At 38.9% G+C, this 23,986-nt stretch overlaps 1 protein-coding gene across 1 annotated transcript in view; it reads left to right on the top strand.

The window, feature by feature from the left end:
• Positions 1 to 23,986, top strand: part of adgra1b (adhesion G protein-coupled receptor A1b) — a 93,547-nt gene that overhangs the window by 21,062 nt on the left and 48,499 nt on the right. Inside the window, exons 7-12 of the mRNA XM_065296269.2 lie at positions 1,327 to 1,540; positions 6,438 to 6,602; positions 7,471 to 7,654; positions 8,455 to 8,604; positions 9,688 to 9,849; positions 10,448 to 10,657. Of these exons, the coding sequence (XP_065152341.1) occupies positions 1,327 to 1,540; positions 6,438 to 6,602; positions 7,471 to 7,654; positions 8,455 to 8,604; positions 9,688 to 9,849; positions 10,448 to 10,657 (1,085 nt within the window). The remainder of the gene's footprint in view (positions 1 to 1,326; positions 1,541 to 6,437; positions 6,603 to 7,470; positions 7,655 to 8,454; positions 8,605 to 9,687; positions 9,850 to 10,447; positions 10,658 to 23,986) is intronic.

Below are 23,986 nucleotides of genomic sequence, written 5' to 3'. Positions count from 1 at the left end.
ATACCAGCTACACGCAATGTACTTAAAGGAACAGTTCACTTAATTTAAATGGTCATATACATAAACTTGTTTCAAACCTGTATGAGTTTCTTTCTTCTGCTGAACACAAAAAAGAAAAGAGTTAAGAATGTCTGTAACCAAAATCAGTTGATGGATCCCATTGACTTCATATGTAGGAACAAAATAACATGCAGTCAATGGGGTTCATCAACTTTCTGGCTACTAAGATTCTTCAAAATATTTTATTTTGTGTTCAGCAGAAGAAAAACTCATACAGGTGTGAAATAACTTTAGGATGAGTAAATTATGATAATTTATTTAAAGTGAACTATTCTGGAACAGAACTGTTGTTTAATCCATGCAAAATACAAAAAATTAATACCATCTATATTAGAGCACGTGGCATTGCACAAGAACCATGCTTAATATTTTCTAAACCAGTATTTATTTTCATTTGAATTTTTTGATTGGCCCCCCCTGACTGGTTCTTGGTCCCCCCTGTGCCCCCCCATTTATAAAATCCTGGAATCGCCCCTGCATATACATACAGACACACAGACAGAGAGAAATATCTGCTTGTTAGATGTTAAGAGTGTTTAAATAAAAACAGATTTTCCACTTCAGTTTGTGTCTTTCAAGTCAGGTAAACATTTTGATTAAGAGTTAATGAGTTCGCTGTTGTATCAGACATGCATGCAAACTCAATTGGTATTAAAACAATTAGTACATAAATGAAGACATGTTCAATGGCCAAACGTGTCTGATTTTGGCCAGTAAGCAACTTAACAAAGACAAAAAGTCCTGACATTCCTCCTTAGCACCTTTAAATTATGGCAACTGTTATGCAGGCAAAAACCTTTGACATTTCTCTGTATTTTATTTTATTAAGAATAAAAAAAACATTATTAACTTTCTTTATCTTTAGATGACCTCAGGTGGAGGCTTTAACAGATTAAAGTTTTGTAGACATTTTGTCTCCAAACTAAAGCTAAATAAATACACAGTCTCTCTCTGTCAGTCTCCCAGGTTTTCCTTTTGCATAAATTGTAAGAATTAAACAGTTTTCTCATACAGCATCACTACAAAAGATGTTTGATGATGAACAACGTCTCTCATGTTTAAGACTTTGTTCGTCTAAACGTCTGACTATTTTAATCCAGTTAAATCTTTTAGACAGTGAGTCATGATGTGCAGTCATTATAAACATCGGGACTGTGACATCATCTGATCACCGCTGAAGACGAGAGCATACTTGAGCTTGATTAAACAGCCGTTGAAGAGGTTGTCCAGTGATATTGACTATCTCTGCTTTTGTCTTTATTGTAGACGGACCTCTGGAGCTCCCTGTCCTCCAGCTGATCCCGAGTCAGAGGCAGCTGGTGTTTCACGGTGATCGTTTGCCTTTGCAGTGCACAGCCTCTTATCTCCATCCTTCAGTCAAACTCACATGGGTCCATGAGCAGCGGCCCGTGCACACGCTGGAGGAGAGAAGTGTGCACGTGGAGGAAAGCATCATTCATGACTGTTGCCTCATTACCAGGTGAGATGAACGAGATGCCACTCTTTACACAGCGTCAAAACAAACTTACACATGCACATGTCATTAATGCTGGAAATATTCTCCATAATTATGTTTTTAGCTGTGGGTGGGAACTATGTTTTCATGTAGAAAGCTTTTAGGAAATACTAAATATACATGCTGAATATTAAACTTGAGTTTACCGTTTATCATTGCCCTTGATGGGTCTGTGTGTCCCTGCGGAGGTGTGACAGGCTTTACTGAATACTCAAGAAGCATATGCTACACCATTGATATAGCACAAACACTTCACAGATCACCATGTGTCCTTTTACTACTTCATTTTCTGACTGAGGTCACAAACACACACAGAATCTGTCTGATGTATCAGTCTCGCCACAGCTTTGTATGAGTATAAATATTGATGAAGTGTGATGGAAATCTGTTCCCCGTGTCAACAAACCTCACACATGATGCTGAAAGTGTTTTTTCACTTCACATAAGCTATAATTTCCCTTCCTTTTTCAATTTTTCCCGGGTGAGATTATTAGTATGCAGCAGATAGTCTGAATCATTCGCCCGTCTTATAAATCATCTGTTTTATAGTCAGACCTCGTTCACTTCTGACTCAATTCCCTCTCGGATTTCACTCATAATCTCAACACTAAAGCTGAGCGTTTCAGAAGTTTGATTAGAAAGTGAGCAAATAGATTAGTTAAATATTAACATAACCTATGTTTAATATTAACATAACCTCCCCAAACTATTTGGACTATGTCAAAATTTTGTCGGTGTATGTAAATGTCTGAATGTCATCCAAAAATATAAAAGCACATTTATTTTAAACGTCCGTCCATCCATCTGTACTGTTTAATTTTAGTAGGGGTGTGAGCAGTGTTCAACCTGATGTTGCGAAAATAAAGGAGAAAAGTGATTGTGAGATTTTATAGTTGTGACCTCATACATCCACTATAAATCGAGTACAGTTGGTTATAAAGTCACTTCAAGATGGCTAAGAAAAGTGAAACTAGTTGTGATAAAAGCTTCAGCAGTATTTCAGTATCTCAGATGAATCTTAATGTGATATTTGATTTTTATATTTATTTGATATTTTACCTTTATTACCGTGATAATCACGTGTCTTTTATACTGTATATTTTCATCATACTTTGATTGACAGCTGTTATGGTGGTCTTCTGTCTGTCTCCCCTCTCACATCACCTCATTCCTATCTTTTTCTTCCATGCATGTTTCCAAGAGTCGATCCTGATGGATACCTGCACATTCTAGTTCTGAATAAACCCTCACTTAATCACTTTGGTCTGATTTTGGACTCGATCTTGTCCGTTGTCTGACTTGCTCTAGACTCGCTCTGGTCCGTTGTCAGACTTGCTCTGGTCCTTTGTTGGACTCGTTCTGGTCCGTTGTAAGACTTGCTCTGGTCCGTTGTCAGACTTGCTCTGGTCCTTTGTTGGACTCGTTCTGGTCCGTTGTAAGACTTGCTCTGGTCCGTTGTCAGACTTGTTCTGGTTCGGTGTCGGATTTGCTCTGGACTCGCTCTGGCATGGTGTCGGACTCGCTTTGGTCTGTTGTCAGACTCGCTTTAGTCCATTATCGAACTTGCTCTGGACTCGCTCTGGTGCGGTGTCGGACTCGCTCTGGTCTGTTGTCAGACTCGCTTTGGTCCGTTGTCGAACTTGCTCTGGACTCGCTCTGGTACGGTGTCAGACTCACTCTGGTCCATTGTCAGACTTGCTTTGGAACTGTGTCGGACTCACTCTGGTCCATTGTCAGACTTGCCCTGGACTTGCTCTGGTTCGGTGTCGGACTTGCTTTGGTACAGTGTCGGACTTGCTCTGGTCTGTTGTTGGACTTGCTCTGAACTCGCTCTGGTCCGTTGTCGGACTTGCTCTGGTTTGTTGTTGGACTTGCTCTGAACTCGCTCTGGTCCATTGTCAGACTTGCTCTGGACTTGCTCTGGTCCGGTGTCGGACTTGCTTTGGTACAGTGTCGGACTTGCTCTGGTCTGTTGTTGGACTTGCTCTGAACTCGCTCTGGTCCGTTGTCGGACTTGCTCTGAACTTGCTCTGGTACGGTGTTGGCCTTGCTCTGATACAATATTGGACTCGCTCTGGTCCGTTGTCAGAACGACGTTGGACTCGCTCTGGTCCGTTGTCAGAACGACGTTGGACTCGCTCTGGTCCGTTGTCGGACTTGCTCTGGTCCGGTATCGGACTCGCTCTGGTCCGTTGTCGGACTTGCTCTGGACTCGCTCTGGTCCGGTGTTAGATTTGCTCTGATACGGTGTCGGACTCGCTCTGGTCCGTTGTCAGACTTGCTTTTGAACGGTGTTGGACTCGCTCTGGTCCGTTGCCGCACTTGCTCTGGACTGGCTTTGGTACGGTGTCGGACTTGCTCTGGTCTGTTGTTGGACTTGCTCTGAACTTGTTCTGGTCTGTTGTCGGACTTGCTCTGGACTCGCTCTGGTACAGTGTCGGACTTGCTCTGGTACGATGTCAGACTCGCTCTGGTCCGTTGTCAGACTTGCTCTGAAACGGTGTCTTGCTTTGGTCTGTTGTTGGACTTGCTCTGGACTCGCTCTGGTCCATTGTCAGATTTGCTCTGGAACGATGTCGGACTCGCTCTGGTCCGTTGTCAGACTTGTTCTGGAACGGTATCGGACTCGCTCTGGTCAGTTGTCGGACTTGCTCTGGACTCGCTCTGGTCCGGTGTCAGACTTGCTCTGGTACGTTGTCGGACTCGCTCTGATCCGTGGTCAGACTTGCTCTTGTACGGTGTTGGACTCGCTCTGGCCTGTTGTCGGACTTGCTCTTGAACTGTGTCAGACCCGTTCTGGTCTGGTGTCGGACTCGTTCTGGTTTGTTGTCAGACTTGCTCTTGAACTGTGGCAGACCCGTTCTGGTCTGGTGTTGGACTCGTTCTGGTCCATTGTCAGACTTCCTCTTGAACCGTGTCAGACCTGTTCTGGTCTGGTGTCGGACTCGTTCTGGTCCGGTGTCGTACTCCCTCTGATCCGGAGAAGAACTCGCTCTAATTCGGTGCCGGACTTGCCCTGGATTGCTGCCAGACTCGCTCTGATTCGGTTCCAGATTCGCTCTGATTCGGTTCCAGATTCGCTCTGGTTCGCTGCCGGACTTGCTATGGTTTGCTGCCGGACTCACTCTGGTTCGGTGCCGGACTCGCTCTGGTTCAGTGGCGGACAAATCAGCCAGAAAGATTCAGTGTTAGACTTCTATGTCTATGTTTTGAATTCTATGTCACCAGAATAGTATGAGTGTTTATATGTGTGTTTCTTAAGTGAACAGAACTATTAACATTTACTTTTGAAATATTTATCAGCTTTATGTTCACAGTCCTGTTAGACTGTCAGTTACACTGATAATATGGTTTGGATAAGAGTGTGGATGGCTGGACACAGACCTATTGTGGAAATGTAGGTCAATGTGTGTGTGTGTGTGTGTGTGTGTGTTGTTACCAGGGCCTTGTTATGATGTTTTAAGTAATTTATAGCACAGTGCTATACAGGTGATCCTGGGGAGTTTCAAGAGCATTACAAGGTGATTGTTAAGGTGCTTTAGAGGAGTTTTTATAATACTATGGCCTTTAGACATAGCTCATGTTGTCATGCATTCAATCGTATGTAGTGGATGATGGGTCTCTGTAAGTGGCTAAGAAAAAAGGGTTTGGTGATGTCAGCTGGACTTCATTTAAAAACCGTCTGCAGGTCATTCAGAAGCCATTTCACTACATGTGCCGTCCTGTGTTTGTATAAATGTTTGTGTAACTGTTGTGAGTCTGACAGAGATTCTTGCTGGTATGAATTGAGTTCAGCATGATGTGCCTGCTGTGTTTGTTTGTGCTCATAACAGAGAATCAAACCAGCAAATCATGTGCTCACGAACCCTGTTGAGACTTTTTAACTGCTGCGATGTCCATCAATAACAACAGCTCATATCTGAGAGACAGATCAGACTGAGAGAAGTGCATCTCATTCATGTCACTTTATTGGCAGTACTGTGTTGTGTTTTGGCTGTGGTTCTCAGTTTAACAGGCAGAGGTCCAGTTCTGTTGGCTCACAGCTGTGTTGTTCATCACCGAGGTTGTGCTCTCTGTGTCATATTCAGTACAGATGGATCACCAGAACTGCAGTGGGCCCAACACACGGTCCAGAAGCATTAATCAGTAATCAAAATACTCAGACACCATCGGTATAGCCGAACAATTCCTGCTGGTTTTACCTGCATAACAGATAGTGACTGTGCATGTATCTGTGGGTGCTTGTCTGTCTTTGTGTGTGTGTGTGTGTGTGCGTGTGTGTGTGTGTGTGTGTGTGTGTGTGTGTGTGTGTGTTTATTTCAGTGTGCTTGTGTGTTGCCTGTGTGTGTGCAGGCATGCGTGCACATGTATGTGTGTCTTTGTGAGTGTGCTTGTGTGTGTGCGCCTCTGTGTGTGTGCTTTGGTTCGGCTGTTTCTCTCTTAGCCTCTCATCATTTATACAGTAACAGATTTGTGTTTTTGTGTGTTTATTGATTCACTGCTGTCTGTATGCATGACTCTCTCACTTCCTCATCCTCTAGTAACACAAAGCTGTTAAACATTCGACAGTGTTTTAATAATGCTAGAGTTAAATATAAATATGAATAACCTCAGACTTGTGTTTGCTATTGCTCTTGATTTAAACGATGTTCATGATGGTAGATTGTCATTTAATAAAATAAATAATTTATTGTGTGCCTTGTTGTTTAATTAAATTATTAATAAAATGCACAAAAACATATGTGGAACATAAATAATATGCAATTTCTATGCATTCCAGTAATAAAGGGTAAATGTGTTTAATAAAATAAGAAGCTGATGTATTATGACTCAGTGTCTGTTTCTCCCTCCCCACCTGCAGTGAGCTCATTTTATCCAACATTGATGTCAGTGTTTCCGGTAATTGGCAGTGTCATGTGACCAGTTCCCGTGGCAACAGCTCAATCGGCATGGAGATCGTGGTTCTGGAGACGTCTGCGGTGTACTGTTCGGCTGAGAGGATCAGCACTAATAAAGGTGACTTCAGGTGTGTGCAGATCAACAGCAGATCCTCAGATATAAATTAGGAAGCTACAGTCGCATTATGACATAAACATCTTAAAACTGAACATCACAGACGTGCAGTTAGCTGTAATACTGAATCTCTTATTTCTTCTTTGATCTTTTTCCTCTTTGGTACTGAACTCATATCATCTCAAATAAATCAATAACTTCATATTCTCATTTGAGTGTGTTGAAAATGAAAGATTAGATTTAAAGTCGCCGCAAAAAACAACAAAGAATAAGTTTGTTTATGCCTATCGATAAATGCTATATTCAGTCCAGAAAAAGGCGATTATGCGATCGGATGATTTAACGCATAATCAGCCAAAGTCCGCATATTTATGCGGGGGATGCATTTTTTCAAATATGCAGCATTTGCAGATTTCCGTGCGCAAAAAATTTCGTAGCAAAAATCACATATGTTAGCAGAAAGTTGAAAAATGTTGCATTTACCTCACACAAGCGCAGCCATGTCCCCTGTTGCCAAGGGAACGTTATGAAGGGATGTGATTATGTGACGTGAACATCATTGAAAATCTGCAAAAGCTGAAAGCAATTTTTGCAAGTTCCCGCAATTTTTGCAAGTTCCCGCAATTTTTGCAAGTTCCCGCAATTTTTGCCAGTTCCCTGCAATTTTTGCCAGTTCCCCGCAATTTTTGCCAGTTCCCCGCAATTTTTGCGCATTAAATTGCATAAATATCCCGCATATTCCATCGCATAAAAAAACGTGCCGCAAGATCAAGAATTTTTGTCCGTAACAATCACAAAAAACTCCGCATTTTTCGGGAAGGACTGTATATTGCACAATTTTGTGTTTTTTTTTAAAATGTGATGATGTGTTGACGATACAGGTGGCCGAAGACTTTAGCTGGAATCATGGCTTTCCTACCCTGTACGGTTCCCAGCTTTAGCGCCGCCTCTCAGGAGAAGAGGGCGTGGCGTAGGTGTGACAGAACAGGCCATTGGACAGAGGACGATTACAACCAGTGTTCCTATACAAGCGAGCTTACTCGCAGTCTGCACAAATTCACACAGGTCAGTAACGTTCCTCTTCTTTATTTTTGACCTTTATGTGCACAGAGTTAAAACTCTTCTTTCATTCACCTTGGCCAATAATCTTCACATTTCAAATATTTCCTGTTTAATCACTGCCTAAAGAGACTTGTGCTGGGTACACACCAAAAGATAATCAGGCTGATTTTGATCCGATTTCCCCCTTTCCGACAATCCTAGCTCTGTCCCGAATATCTTGATGGTTCTACATATTATTTTATAAGATTTTCCCTTGGTGTGAGGTGTAAGAGTGTCCGAACCTATCAGAAATCCTGATGTGTGGGGGGAAAACTCTTGAGGTCATCACGTGAATCGAAACGATATCCAATCACAAAGCGAGATGCATTGTGAGCAAATCTTTCAAACATGGTAAGGAGCGTCACATTTACGGCTGACATCAGAGGTATTCAGGCCAATCACATCATACAGATTAGCTGGCCAATCAGGGGCACAGCGCTTTTCAGATTGATGAGTTTTGTACAAAATCTATGTGTTTGAGGAAGACAGAATATCTGGGGCAAAAAAATTACGGTATGTGAAAATAATTGTGTTTTTTTTTTTACCATAAACCACGCAAACACATTGTATTACACCAAATACACAAAATTAGTTTTTTAGCAATGATATAGGTGCACTTTAACAAGCATATATATTGGGTCACCAGTATCACAATAGTATTTTGTAGACAAGCAGCACTTAAACCTTCATTGTGCATACACTTAGTTCAAATCATTGTGTTTTGTAATATCAATGACTTATTTCCCTCTGTCTCTCTGTCTCAGATACCAGTAAATATTTCTACTGCTCTGGCTTTAGCGCAGCAGATCTCCTTTTTCACCAGCAGGGCGGCACACTTCGGAGACATGATGGATGTCATATTTGTTACACACCTTGTAGAAAGACTCACACGTTTGGTTGATAATATCAAAGAGGTAAGGATCAGATCAGATTATGATTATGTTATTTATGTAGTTCTTGGTAGTTGAAAATAAAAACCTATTGAGAAACAAGGCTTGACCGAAGGGAGGCTATACATACAGAGTTAACATAATATCAATACTAGATATAGGCCGATATATTGGTGCATAAAATGATTATATATATGAATAAATATTAAAAGGGAACATATCATGGAAATCTGACTTTTTTCATGTTTAAGTGCTATAATTGGGTCCCCAGTGCTTCTATTAACATAGAAAATGTGAAAAAGATCAACCCAGTAACTTAGTTTTGGTAAACCATTCTCTGCAAGCATGTGAAAAAATAATGAAATTTCGCTCCCCTTGTGATGTCAGAAGGGGATAATAGAGCTTCTTAATCTACACTATCCAACAACGGCACTACCATTTAGTGCAGAAATCAGCTCATTTGCATTTAAACAGACTAAATTTTGAAACTGAAAATTCAACCAGGTAACTTCTTTTTTAAGTTGAACCAACAAATTGTTTTTTTACAGTGTCCTGCTATATTTTGAAGCTGTATAGCCTCACATGCCTTGCTGTTTTCATATTTAATTTAGTAGTCTGTGTTTGGATTGAATCATTCAGATTGACTCTGTTATCCGTCTCAGTGACTCCTGAATGCACGTGTTGTTCAGAAGCTCGACGCTTTGCTACTGTGCAATTTAAATCCAATTTGAGTCACTGCACATTGTTATCAGCTATTTTCAGCTCTAAGTGTTGTGTACACATGTTCGGCATTTTAATAGCACTTACTGTCCTGACATTTCAGCAGGGAGAGCTTTTAGTATACAGTGTATTCTGAAAACTAAAAGTATACTGCACACCGGGGACAGCGCTAGTCCCCTTTTGCATCAGTATAAATATCAATTTTAAATTTTAACAATTTATTTTAATTGTTAGTATATTCATTGATAATCGCAACACAAAAAACAAAAACAGAATCTTAAAAACAAGTTAACCACGAAAACTGATGCAGAAGTCAGTTTTTTGGGGGATGCAATAAAATTTGTATGAGTAAAACCATGTCTTGTTTGTTTGTATGTTTCTCTCTAGTTGAGTGATCACGTGTTCGACATTGCGAGTAACATGATGCAGGTGGATGAACACATTCTCTGGATGGCACAGAACGAAGCTCGCGCCTGTACTCGTATCGTCCAGTGTGTGGAGCGAATCGCGGATGTCGTGCTTAACACAAACACATCCATGTTATCAAAGGTACAGTTTCCCGAAGTCAGACCACCACCTATAAAACATTTCAGGATATAGGATAAATATATTTCTGAGTGGACCATGAAACACTAGAGATTCCTATGATGTTTATTATCATACACACTGTCTACATACAGTACAGTGGAGAAAATAAGTATTTGACATTTCACTTTATTTATTATGACTCAACTTGTATACTTAAATGATTTCTTTGTAAGAATTCAATATTTGTCTTGATGGCTACATCTGGTGGAAATTTGTGTCAAAAGCCCACTTAGAAATCCCCTTACTGATAAAATGCTGATGTGTCAAATACTTATTTTCCCCGCTGTGTATGATTATAGCCACAGGTGGATGCACATGACTGTATAAATATTTATTCATGTAAATATTGAAATGCTTGGCCATCTCTGAGCTGTTATTCTGATAATATGGGTTACAGATTCAGACGGTTAATGGAGTCTTTGTTTAGTCGTTTTTGCTTGGTACATTCCGATGCTCCTCATACAATGAGTGATGTTTATTTTCCAACAAGCAAGCAATTAGTTTGAGCAAAGTAGGTCAAAATCTCATCCTATCGCTTACTCTCTCCCCCTCTCTATAGATCTCTCCTAACATTGCTCTAGAGGCTTTTAGGATCCAACCATCTGGTGTCATGGGTTTATTGTGTACTGTGGTGCAGCGTTTGCGTCTAGCGCCCCCTATGTCCGACAGTAAGGGTGTTGATGATACCGGGTCCGAGCAGAACACCCTGTTAAACATCAGATGTCACACTGTCAATGTTTCGGGGTCACACATCAACCAGCTCAGCCAGGTAAGACAACACTAACCATTTGGTTTAAAACATCTTGCCTGTGTGGCTTAAATGATTGATGACCTTGAACTGATGAATCAAATCAAATAAAATCACCTTACACATTGTTTGGTTATAATTTACAAAAAAACAAATGGTGCAAGAACATGCATCTAAATGCCATTTTCATCAGGATCATTTATTATGCATGACATCACTGTTTGTGGGCGGGGCCATATTGTGAGTTTTGTGCACTGTAGTACACTGCTGGAAGAAGAGGATTCACTTCCTTTTTGTGAGTAAGCTTCCATTGTGCATATTTGTTTTAAGTATGAGAGTGATGTATAAAGGTGTGACTCACTGTCTTCATTGTGTTCTTAAAAGCAGATTTTTTATTTTTTATTTAAAACTATAGTGTTCGTTGTGCCAGTTTAAAGTGTGTGTGTGTGCGTGTGTGTCTGTCACACTGCCTGTCTTTAACTGTATGATTAAAATGACATGTGACAGAGCACATCAGAATTGCACAGATAGGATGTGTCTGTTTCTGAAGCTGAAAAACATCAAGTAATTTCTGTTAAATATATATCATGGGTCAGTTGCACCATCTATTACTACGACCAAGCGCAGCTACACTCAGCGTAGACGATGCATGTCCTCGTAGTTGAGACGCTATTCGCGTCACTATGGTTACAGACTCACATTTACTGCAGCCAGCTAAAAGATGACAAATGAGAGCTTTCCCTCCTCTCACGCATTTTTCAAGTGCGCTGTCCCTCAAGATGCATGCGTCACGTGCAGACCCATCAAACCTGCACATAAACGAATGTCTTTCCCTTTTGCACAAAAGGTAATAATTTGGCGATTAATTCTAACAATTAAAACGAAATTTTACAAAGCTTTATAATCTGCCTTTGTAAATACCTAAGTATTATATGATATAAGAATTTATTGCGGTCTCTTACTCTGCATGCCTGAAAGCGTAGTGCTCGTGTATGCATTAGAACCGCCAATGTCTTGTCAATATAATAATTTCTATTTTATCATAGACACAAGTCAACACTTTATCCACCATATTTTCCATAGATTTTACTGGATGGATGTGTGAATACAGATGATGGGTGCATGTGCGCAGCATACACATTCAGCTCTTGTGCGTGTATTATGGTTAAAACAGATTTTGTAGAGATTTACTAGCCTTTGTACCAGCAACATGTGTAAATTCTGCGTACGATGTAAAGCCCATTTTACGTCCAGACTAGTCTTATGACCGGGTGTACGCCCAGCTGGTGCAACCGGCCCCAGGAGTTTTAATGGTGTAAGACTCAGGCAGCAGAAGAGTCTGGGTTTGGCATCACTGATACGGCTTCTCACAAACTCCTCTGATGAAAAGTGTGACAAAAACTCTCAGAGAGAGATGAAGGTGTTAATAATATCTGTAAGTCTGTCTGACTATCCAGCTGTGAGTTTTTAAAGTCTGATGGTTATTAAAGCAGAGGGAAATCAGACTTTCCTCTTGGGAACAACTCTGATCTACAATCAGAGAGAGAGAGCGAGGTAGAGAAACAGGGAGAGAGAGACTGAGAATATAAACTGCAGTATGTCTTATATATTCTGTGCTTTCTTCATCTCTGTTTATTGAATTTAACACAGTGGCCTTCAAATAAAATGAACTTCTGCCTCTGTTCTGCTTTGAGTATATAAGCACATCTATGTTCCAGTGTATAATTTAGCAGTGACGGCTTGTGACTGCTCATCCGAGGGGCGCTAATTCAAAATAAGTGTTCATGGGTGTGGTTCCCTTTTCCAAAATATGTGTTTTGCGTGTCGAGAGATCCTGCGTGCATCACGTGTTTTGTCAAAATAAGTGCCTGCTGCACATGCGTCAAAACCGTTTATGTTGAGACCTTATAAAACAGGCAGTTCTGGTTCTTCATTATGATTGGTTGAAACGCGTTCTAAGCCGTGATAAAATACACTGGTAACCCCATGGTTCAGACCACATTACATAAGTATCACTGCGCCACTGTTGCTGCGTACTGATTTATGAAAATAAACACCACAGTCTTTAATCATATTTTTATTTGTCTACAATTGCACAATTAACTCTTTCACCACCAGCGTTTTTAAAAAAAGTTGCCAGCCAGCGCCAGCGTTTTTCATGATTTTCAAAAAAGTTTAATGTCTTCCAGAAAATGTTCTTCTTCAAATATATAAACATACAATATACCAAATGAAAGAACAGACCCTCTGCTTTCAAAAAAAAAAAAAAAGTTTCATCCTACCTTTAGTGGTTCTTTTGTAATCAGCTTTTGAAAAAATTGGTAGGTTTCTGCAAAAACACCACATTTTGAGCAAAAAGCAGAAATAATTCAATTTTTGTGACGGACTTTTCATAGAGATCCCATTCAGAGCGATCTTTAAAACAGACACGGACATGCAGCAGTTTGCCATAGGACAATACTTCCGGGTTTAAAAAGTTGCGGAAGTGCGGAAGGGTATTGCGGAAAGACGGAAAATCTCGTCATTGGCGGGGAAGCGTTTTCTCTTGATTGACGAGATATCTCGTCAATGGCGGGGAAAGAGTTAATGGCGATATCCGGATAAATGTCAGTAAATATTGTTGAGTCATCTCGTCGATAAAGAGAAAACGTTGTCTGAGGAGTTTCTAACTCAAGTTTATACGTCCGCTATTATACACTGGGTGGCGATCTTACCCAACTTAAACACTGACGCATTCACTCAACACTGAAAACACAGCGTGTACGTTTTGATGGCTTTGAATCTGATCTCTTTCATAATTCAATTTTTGTGAAGAACTTATCTCCGCTTTTAGCTAAAAATTTGAGAGGTGATAAGAGAACAAATGAAGGTAGGATGAAACGTTTTTTGTTTGTTTTTGTTTGAAAACGGATGGTCTGTTCTTTTATTTGATCTTTTATGTTTATTTTAAAGAAGAAAATTTTTCTGCAAGGCATTAAACTAAAACTGGGTGGCAACTTAAAAAAAAAACGCTGACGGGGAAAGAGTTCAGCATGCTTCCAAGCATATTTGATCATCACTTCAACAGTTGCACAATATAAATGTTAATGTATAAATTTGATGAATGGTGTTTTATAAAATAAACACCACAGTCTTAAATGATATTTTCATTGTGTCTTTGCTGCGTCTGTGTTGGTTGTGAACTGCGCTCTGTTTCAGTCACACTTGATTCTGAGGAACTACTTTGTTTGGCGGAAGAGTAATATTTGTACTAATATAATTACAACTTATTTGTGTTTTATTTTATAAAATCCCGCTAACGTTATGCATATGAAGTAACCGTTTTATAAACGCAATAAACCCCTCGAAGCAGTGGGGTTACAGTGCATTTTATAACAGCTAAGGGGGTTCGTGTCGTGCCTAACAACGCCCCTTAGCTGTTATAAAATGCACTAGTAACCCACTGCTTCTTGGGGTTTATTGCTTTATTTTCACGTTCACAAAATACACGCAAGACACTACCTTAACAGTAAACTTTGATTACACATGAGATTATGCAAGAATCTGGCAAACGCGAGCGTCTCTTTAGATGCATCTGCAGCAGGCACTTATTTTGGCAAGACACGTGATGCACACAGGATCTCTCAAAGTATAAATACATGTACGGTATATGCACATATATGTATACGAATGTGATGTGAAACATAAGGTTGGCTTGTTTATATGTTCTCTCTATTCTTTCTCAAGGGCAGTGGTCTGATCTTATCTGATAACTGTTTCTTGTCTTAAGGCTCCGAACAATCTCCATTAAACAACTAAAAATAAAGAAAGCCCAAATCAAGTCCCATATGCCCTCGAGTGCTTTAACTCTTCAGGTAAATCTGCAGAGCGTCTCTAAGGACATGACAATGTGTGTTTGGCTCTTGATAACATTTCCACTTGTCCTGGCTGAAATTTCCCAAACTCACTCTACAGTTATAATGTTAACAGATATGCAGATCATTAGCTCAATGACCTGCACTTTCTTCTAGAATAGAAAGCATTTTTATTAAGCAACTAAAGATATATCCATAAATCCTAATGGAGAGATGGCCCAGGGTTAATAACATCTGCTATGATTTACTGGGAGTTATAAGAGAATATACTGAAATATACAGTATATTTTCTGTACTCTTTATACCGTGGAACATATATTTAAAGTACATAACTTTCAGTGGGGAAGTTTATTGCTCTAAAGTTACTGGATATAGCAGCAATAAAGGAACAGTTCACCTCAGATTGACAATTAGCCCATATTTCACGCGCCCTCAAGCCATCTTCAGTGCAAATGACTTTGTTTCTTCAGCCAAACACTGAAGATTTAGATGTCAAATGTGAGGTATAGATTGCTAAATAGAGTCAAAATACGAATAATTTTTTCTCCCAAACATATCGTTTCGCTTCAAAACGCATAAACGGTATTAACCCACCGGAGTCATAAGGATTCATTTTTATGATGATAGATGGGCTTCATGGATGCTTTGCATGAATTCAGGTGAAACTGATGCCAGATGTCTTAAGTTGTTATTTGTTTTTTGTAAATAGAGAAAAAGATTAATTGGATTATGGAGATATGCATGGATAACACAAAATCATCACCGCATGATTATTTTATTCATTACATAAACTGCTTCATGATATATGGTGGAAAATACTACATTTCTCATATTGTGATTTGGGGTAATTTGTGTATGTGAGGGAGACCTCTGTCTAAGATTTTTAATCGTGTGTGTTTGTGTACCTGGTAATCCTTTCGGGGTGGGAACCTCACAAATGTCCCTACAAAGATAGTAATACCAGTAATTATTTGACCTAGTGGGGAGATGTTTGGTCCCATAATGAAACAAGCTTATGCATTTTTAATCTAAAATAGCAGAATTTGTTTTGTGATTGTTAGGTTTAGGGGTTGCAAAATGAAAACCTCTGTGTGTGTGTGTTCCCAGATTGTTTATTATTTATTTTTGTGTGATGTCTCTGCACACAAATGTATGTCTCTCTAACACAGGCACTCTCTGAAGCAAACAGAGAAACACATCTGAATCCTAAAACACTGCCAGCGTTTCATCTCTACCTCACTGGAGACAGATGGAGGTAAAGGAAGAGAAAAAGATATTTGAGTATATAAAGTGCACAGATACAATATCAGACTGAATATAAGAAAAGCAGAGAAAAATAATATTTTGGGATCAGCTAAATATACATTTGTGTTCACATTAGCCATATTTATTTTTAATATATTAAAAAGCTGCATTACCTATAACATAAACAGTGACTTAATGGCTATTTGGGTTGGCTCCGTGGGTCAGAGCCATAGACTGTAAAAAAAGATGGACGTAGTGTCTGTGATGTCACCCATAGGTTTCTGAAGATCGTTTTTGAAGCTTAAAGTAGGCGTTGCCTGCCGTCGCCATCTTGGACGCGCATCACTCGCGGATATCCGATAATGGGTAAAGAGGTGGGACGTGGGTAAAGCTGAGGTGACTGATTGCTGAAACCACGCCCGCCTAGCTCGACTCTAGTGACGGCAGTGGCTGTTCAACCGTCACTCAAATGGCCACGCCCTTAATTATGCAGAACTTTAAGGCTTAATATAATTTAAACGGATGAGTTACAAAAAATTCACACCACTCACAGTTGCCATGAAGGGCAAAATTAGCTATACAAACCAAAATCACTTTTTGTACCAGGCTGTAAACATATTATTTTCTACTGTAAAGTTGGCCATTTTAACATGGAGGTCTTGACTTCCTTTTGGAGCCAGCCTCTAGCGGCCAGTCGATGAACAGCAATTTAAATCACTTCCGTATTTGCTTCATCAGAGAGGGCGGAAGGTTGCCCCTTGGTCACACTCTTGACGTGATTATCTCATCTCAGCAAAAAGGTCCCCGGTTTGAGCCCCGGCTAGGTCAGGTGGCCTTTCTGTGTGGAGTTTGCAAGTTCTCCCTGTGTCAGCGGTTTCCTTCTATCTGCAAAAATATGCAAATTACCAAATTGCCCCTCCCCCAACATGTGTATCGATTAACCAGTTCTCGCCATGAATATAGCCATAGATGCTGGAATGTAAAGAAAGAAAGAACGAAAGAAAGAAATGTCTATTTGACTTGGTTATTGTCATCTCAATTGTCTGTGTATACTGACTTTTTACATAATGAGTTGTCAATACAGAAGTGCTGTTGTTTTATAGACATTTGCATCTTGTTCATCCAAATATCTAAACACAATCATTATAGGACACAGACAGCAGTGCAAACTAGATGTCGACCGATATGTTTTTTTTCTCTGGCCGATTCCAATATTTTGAAATCAGGGCAGCCGATGGCCGATATATGATGCCGATTTTCTTGGCCGATTTTCTATTTGTACATAATAATCAAAATGTCCTCATCATTAGCAGATATTTTAAATGTAAAAATGTCACTATTTAAAAAAATGATGACTGTGATCTTTCTGATTATAACCTCCTCAGACACAGATATTACCTGACACTCTGCTGTCATCATCTTTGATCAGTTTTTTACCATTGCTTTTAGGATAAAATCCTTCTTTGGTAGACCTGATAAATTATTTAATCATCATAAAGTTAAAGGAACAGTATGTAGGATTGTGGCCAAAACTGGTACTGCAATCACACAACTGGTGGCTAAAACTAGTACTGCAATCACACAACTGGTGGCCAATACACAACATGACAACATAAACATCAGTTGAGGGCTGCAACTCCACTTTTTAAATGACAATATCCTGGCCAGATTACTGTTTTCAGTGATATAAGTATTTGAAATGAAAATTATTTCTTAATGTCTAATGACATATCAGGGCCATTTTCTGATTAATTGACATAAATTTCTTACATACTGTTCCTTTAACATAGTAAATATCTATGTTTTTTAGTTTAGACTGTTATTTAGGGCAAATCGTTCTAAACACATTTACATTCTCATTTCTGAGGCGCTATGAGTGACTGATTGTGCTGACAGTGACGTCTTGTGGGTTCAGTCAGTGTTGGACAGATCTGTTGATTCAACCGTTTATTCAAACGAATCGGTTCAAAGGAGTCAGTTCGCGAAATGGACACATTGTGTGCTAATCCAGGCTGAGCAATGCAAAACTGTAAACAAAGTGTTACTGTAACAACACAGAAAACATTTCCTTGCTGGATATGATTTGTTTTTCCGTCCTTTCGCCATCGTGTCAGTTTTGTTTTGAGGAATATGCGCGAGGGAGAAAGCAGAGAGACAGTAAACTTTAAAGACAGAAACGGTGCGTGTGGCTGTGCTCACTCTGTCACGCAAACAAAGATCAACACTTATTAATCACATGAAATGAGCCCAATCTTTGTGACCGCACCGTCCCGCTGTTGTACTGGCTCCTTAATTCTGCCAAATTATCGGCACGGACGATAAATCGGTCGACCTCTGGTGCAAACAGGGTTGAACATTATACATTTTTAGTGGTTAAAACAGATAATTTAATTTTCTATTTAGGGTCAGAGAGACCTGCAGTCTTCAAATCATCACATTAGTTTTTTCCTGTATAGTTCTGAAACAGAGGAAGGTCATCTGATAATTACCCTGTATTTAGATGAACAAGATCATTTGTGCCTGTACCTATAAGAAAATTTTTGTGATGTTTTACAGACGTGAATGCCGCACAGTATCTTTTATTCTTGATATTTTAGGTGTACTGTACCAGGTGATGTAGGAATGTTGGTCTGAGTCTACTCTAAATTTCCCTACTAGGGACAACAAAGTGTATTTCACAATGAGAATGAAGCCGTATAACTGGTGGTTCATTACAGTTACACCTCAGTTCATTTAACTTCTGTTTCCTAGTTATGAATGATATTTCATCTTCACATCTGTGTCAGTATGTCAGAGCTCTGTTAAACACTGTGTGTCTTTGCACACTTCACACTCATCTGCTTATATTAATAGATTCATTATGACAGGCTGCTTTATGTGCCTGCGAGACACTTTTGAAATTAGACAGATTTACATATGGTTGATGTTGACTTTGGAAATAAAGCAGAATCAGAAAAGCTTTATTACCAAGAGGGTACTTTTAGTTCACACATCAAGACACAAAATTTTTTAATGTTAAAATAAACAAATAAAATATGTAATTGTACAGAAATGTTTCAATCAATAGGTTCTTATAATTTGAATGTGATATCACTGTACTTTTAATCTCAAATGACCCGCCCACTATGTTTTGGCTCGGCCCACACCCCATCCACTAACTGGCTGATGCATATCGCACATACAAATGCAATTTGTGTAAACCTACTTTTTGCAAGTAAACTGCATTTCTTTGTCCTGCAGTACAGCTTTTCATCAGACACACAGAGGTCAAGGTCTGATACATTATCAGATAGTAGATGACTCAGAATTCAGGTTGTATTCCCAAACACAGATATCAGCTGCGATTTCATTTCTGTTCATCTGTTCTCTTGCTGTGATGGCTGAGCTTTGCATTTCATAACATCTAATGTCTTTATTAATCTGCCTTTAGTTCACTAACCAGCTATAACAGAAAGACATCAGTGTGCGTCTGTGTGGATGATTTTCACATCACTTCTGGCTGCCATTAGGGGTTAATGGCTGTAAATCCACAAAGTGTGTCAATTCTGTTTGGTTACGTGCTGGAAATCTTGTGAGAATTATTTTCTCCAGGAGAACCTTGGGATCCCGCTTGATTCCCATCAGACGTCTGATCTCACTGTTGTTTATCTGTGGCTTTAGAAAATCATTACAGCCGAATCAAGATAAGAATTCTCTTTGAAAATCACCTTGTTTTTATTGGTTGGCAGGTCTGGACTATAAAAAAAATCATTTATAATTGTTCAGCTTTTGATGTTGTAGTGAAAACAAATGCTATCAAAGAAAGACGTGCAATTTACATTCAGTCAGTATTTACTCCCTGTCATAATAACCTTTTTCATGTTCTTTCTTTTTTTATTTCTGCTCAATGAAAATCAGTCTAGATGGTCAGGTTTTATCATTTATGTCAAGCATTGTTTGTTCTTGAGAAACATTTTAACTTTATATTAGGCTACATTTATTCATTTAGCAGAGGCTTTTATCTAAATTGACTTACAAATAAGAGTGCATAAGGGCTGTTAAAGGGCACCTATTGTGCCCAATTTTACAAGATGTAATTAAAGGTCTAAGTTGTGCCTAGAATGTGTCTGTAAAGTTTCAGCTCAAAATACCCGACAGATCATTTATTATAACATGTCCAAAATGCCCCTATTTGGGTGGGTGCAAAAAGGCGCTGTTTTCATGCGTGTACCTTTACATGCAAATGAGCTACTTCCCTCACTCACTCCCTCGGAGACAATTGTATCTTTAGCCACATCTTTAGCGTTACAACGTGCTAACAAACGCATTAAGAAAAGCTTTTGGGTAAAATAAACCAGTCAGTCAGTGCCCCATGGTGGGGCTTAATCGGTGTGACGTCACATTAACAAGAGAATCAAAACAGAATGTCTAATGAGACTGCTTTGGTTTAACGAGAATTTTTTTTTATTGTAAGGTTGTTGTGTTCACACACTGTCAGCACACATTTTTGGCCATACACCTTGTAAAATTGAATTTTGCATAATAGGTGCCCTTTATATCTTATGTGAAAATCTTGATGTAATGATAAATAAGATGTTTACAGGCTCCTCAATGCTCTTTCACCTCTGGGTGAGATTGACCTTTTCTGAATCCTTTTAAAAGATAATTTATTCATTAACTTTTTAATTTGATGATCTTCATTAATCCAGCTGTGCTGTCAGTATGTGGAAGTGTTGAGCTGGGAACTCCAGATTCTTCAGAGTTTCTGAACTTTAGCATTATAGTTTTGTTTAGCGTGAACACTGATGTGACAGACTTTCTGTTTACTTCGATTCAGATTTTTTACTGCTTGAGAAGCACTTACAAACCAAAAAAGATTTGGTGTGTCAAAGTCATTAAAAAAAAGAAAAACTGATTTTGTTTTACTTTTGTTTCTCTTTATCAACAAACTTAAAAAGCTCTTTTTGCACTGAAACATCAAAATTTAAAACGATGGATGCAGTGTTTTTATTTATGAGACGTCTGATCTCAGATCTGTCCCGGTAGTATACAGGTGCTTGTATTATAGAATTAGGGATGCTTAACGATTAATCGCGATTAATCGATAGCAGAATAAAAGTTTTTGTTTACATCATATGTGTGAACTGTATATAATAACTTTGTATAAATAAATGCACACACATGCATGTGTATATATACAAGAAATGTTTACATGGGTATATACATTTGTATATTTATTTATAATTTATATTATATATAAATATAAATACCTAATATATAAATATATTTTTTTCTTATAATTATACATGCATGTGTGCATATTTATATATACATAATTATTATACACAGTTCACATACATATATGATGTAAACAAAAACTTTTATTCTGCTATCGATTAATCGCGATTAATCGTTAATCATCCCTATATAGAATATCATCAAAAAGTTGATTTATTTCACTAATTCTATTCAAAATCTTAAACTTGTATATTATATTCATTTATTACACACAGACTGATATATTTCAAACGTTTATTTCTCTTAATTTTGATGATTATAACTGACAACTAAGGAAAATCCCAAATTCAGTATCTCAGTAAATTTGAATATTAAGAGCAATACAAAGAAAGGATTTTTAGAAATCTTGGCCAACTGAAAAGTATGAGCATGTACAGCACTCAATATTTAGTTGGGGCTCATTTTGCCTGAATTACTGCAGCAATGCGGCGTGGCATGGAGTCGATCAGTCTGTGGCACTGCTCAGGTGTTATGAGAGCCCAGGTTGCTCTAATAGTGGCATTCAGCTCTTCCGCATTGTTGGGTCTGGCATATCGCATCTTCCTCTTTACAATACCCCATAGATTTTCTATGGGGTTAAGGTCAGGCGAGTTTGCTGGTCAATTAAAAACATTGATACCCTGGTCCTTAAACCAGGTACTGGTAGCTTTGGCACTGTGTGCAGGTTCCAGGTCCTGTTGGAAAAAAAATCTGCATCTCCATAAAGTTGGTCAGCAGCAGGAAGCATAAAATGCTCTAAAACGTCCTGGTATACGGCTGTGTTGACCTTGGACCACGAAAACACACTGGACCAACACCAGCAGATGACATGGCACCCCAAACCATCACTGACTGTGAAAACGTTACACTGGACTTCAAGCAACGTGAATTGTGTGCCTCTCCACTTTACCTCTAGACTCTGGGACCCTGATTTCCAAAGGAAATGCAAAATTTACTTTCATCAGATAACATAACTTTGGACCACTCAGCAGCAGTCCAGAAGCGAGGCGCTTCTGACGCTGTCTGTTGCTCAAGAGTGGCTTGACACAAGGAATGCGACAGCTGAAACCCATGTCTTGCGTATGTCTGTGGGTAGTGGTTCTTGAAGCACTGACTCCAGCTGCAGTCCACTCTTTGTGAATCTCCCCCACATTTTTTACCACATTTTTGAATGGGTTTGGTTTCACAATCCTCTCAAGGGTGCGGTTATTCCTATACCTTGTACACTTTTTTCTACCACATCTTTTCCTTCCCTTCACCACTCTATTAATGTGCTTGGACACAGAGCTCTGTGAACAGCCAGCCTCTTTTGCAATGACCTTTTGTGTCTTGCCCTCCTTGTGCAAGGTGTCAATGATCGTCTTTTGGACAACTGTCAAGTCACATGATTGTGTATGCTACAGAACTAGACTGAGAAACCATTTAATGATTTCATAAAATGAATCTTGTTGATTATTTATTACTGTCTTTGGCATCTGGCAAATGACAGAAATTATAATTTTTACTCATTGTGTGACTGGAGCCATCTGTTTGGACAGCCACTATTTTTCTCTTTAAATTGTATTGATTTATAGTGTATAACTTTACAGGCTGCACTCTGTGTTTGTGCTTTATTTTCAGCTAATGGCCTTTACTGTAGTTTATGTCATGATTTACTGTAGTACTGTTGGTCAGGGTCAGATGCCTGACAGTAGTGTTTGTTTTATCTATTTAATATACAGTTATGCTAAAGGTCATACAGTAGCTCTATGAACCACTAAAGACTTCACTTCACTTGATAGATTTTATGGAAAATTCGAAATTTGCTCGGTAAATCCGTGTTTAGTGATAATGAACCATACACCATCATGTTAATTCAGCGTTAACAGTGCAGCAAAAAAAAATTAAAAATATTTTCTTATAACAATTCGGGAAACTAAGGCTACATGTTAAGAGTAGAATCAGATGTACGTATATATCTAGATGTAGGCCATACAGTATAACCAGATATGTATCAGGTTTAGTTTGAAACTCCCCAGATCAGGTAAGAATTAATCCCTGTGATGTGTTTTTGGTATGAACACACATGCACCTGATGTGTGTCAGTGTGACTGATGGAAATGTTAAGGCTTTAGTGATCATTTGTCATCCGTGCAGTTTGTATGTTTTGTTCACTTTTGGCCATGCAAGATGACACAGGAGACCGGACTGATGTGTTATCTGTTAGCAGACTCTAATAAATCTATCAATGTACGGATGGAAACGCTTGTATGGCTCGTCTGTATCAATGAGAGAGTTTCTCCAGGGAAATCGATCAGGGAAGCCTGTTTTACAAGCCCCAGATTCAACAACCCAGATCTGGGCCTTGTTCATGTCAATTGAGAGATGAAGTAATGGAAGTGAAGAAAAGGAGCATTGTGGGATTAAAGCAAATTATGTTAATGAGAATGACCTCACGAGATGTCATCACATCACATGTGACTGATAAATGAGGAGCGATACTGTGATTTGTTTATTGAGATGATGCTGGAGTTTATTTAAAATGAACCGATTACTGAGAAAGACTCTTTGGATGTGATCAAACATTAGGAGATTTTAATCTCATCAGTTTCTGGTTATGTTTCAGCTCATGCTTTCTACATCAAAGAGGATACTGGTTAAATATTGATTCATTTCACTTACAAGTACTTTAGAGTACAGATGGCGTAATGGAGTGACACGTGAAGTGATCTCCCGATGTCATAATAAAACATCAATACATGTTCTGCTTATTGCTGCAGCAGTTATACTGATGAACCCATGAACATTTACTTACTCTATCTTTCCAAGCATATAGACATCATTAGATACTTTCAACCCATTTTTATCCAGAAAATGAGTACGAATTGATTTGTTTAAAGCTAGTATGAGAAGAAAAGTAGTAGTTTTAAATGCATCAGAAAAAGAACAGGACTGCAGGAGAAACTGCTTATTTAACATTTACATTGACATTCTAAAGTGAATGAATAATATTTGC

Source organism: Paramisgurnus dabryanus, chromosome 20, assembly GCF_030506205.2.
Source record: "Paramisgurnus dabryanus chromosome 20, PD_genome_1.1, whole genome shotgun sequence".
NCBI classification, from domain to species: Eukaryota; Metazoa; Chordata; class Actinopteri; order Cypriniformes; family Cobitidae; genus Paramisgurnus; species Paramisgurnus dabryanus.
This window is presented reverse-complemented; position numbering and strand designations above follow the sequence as displayed.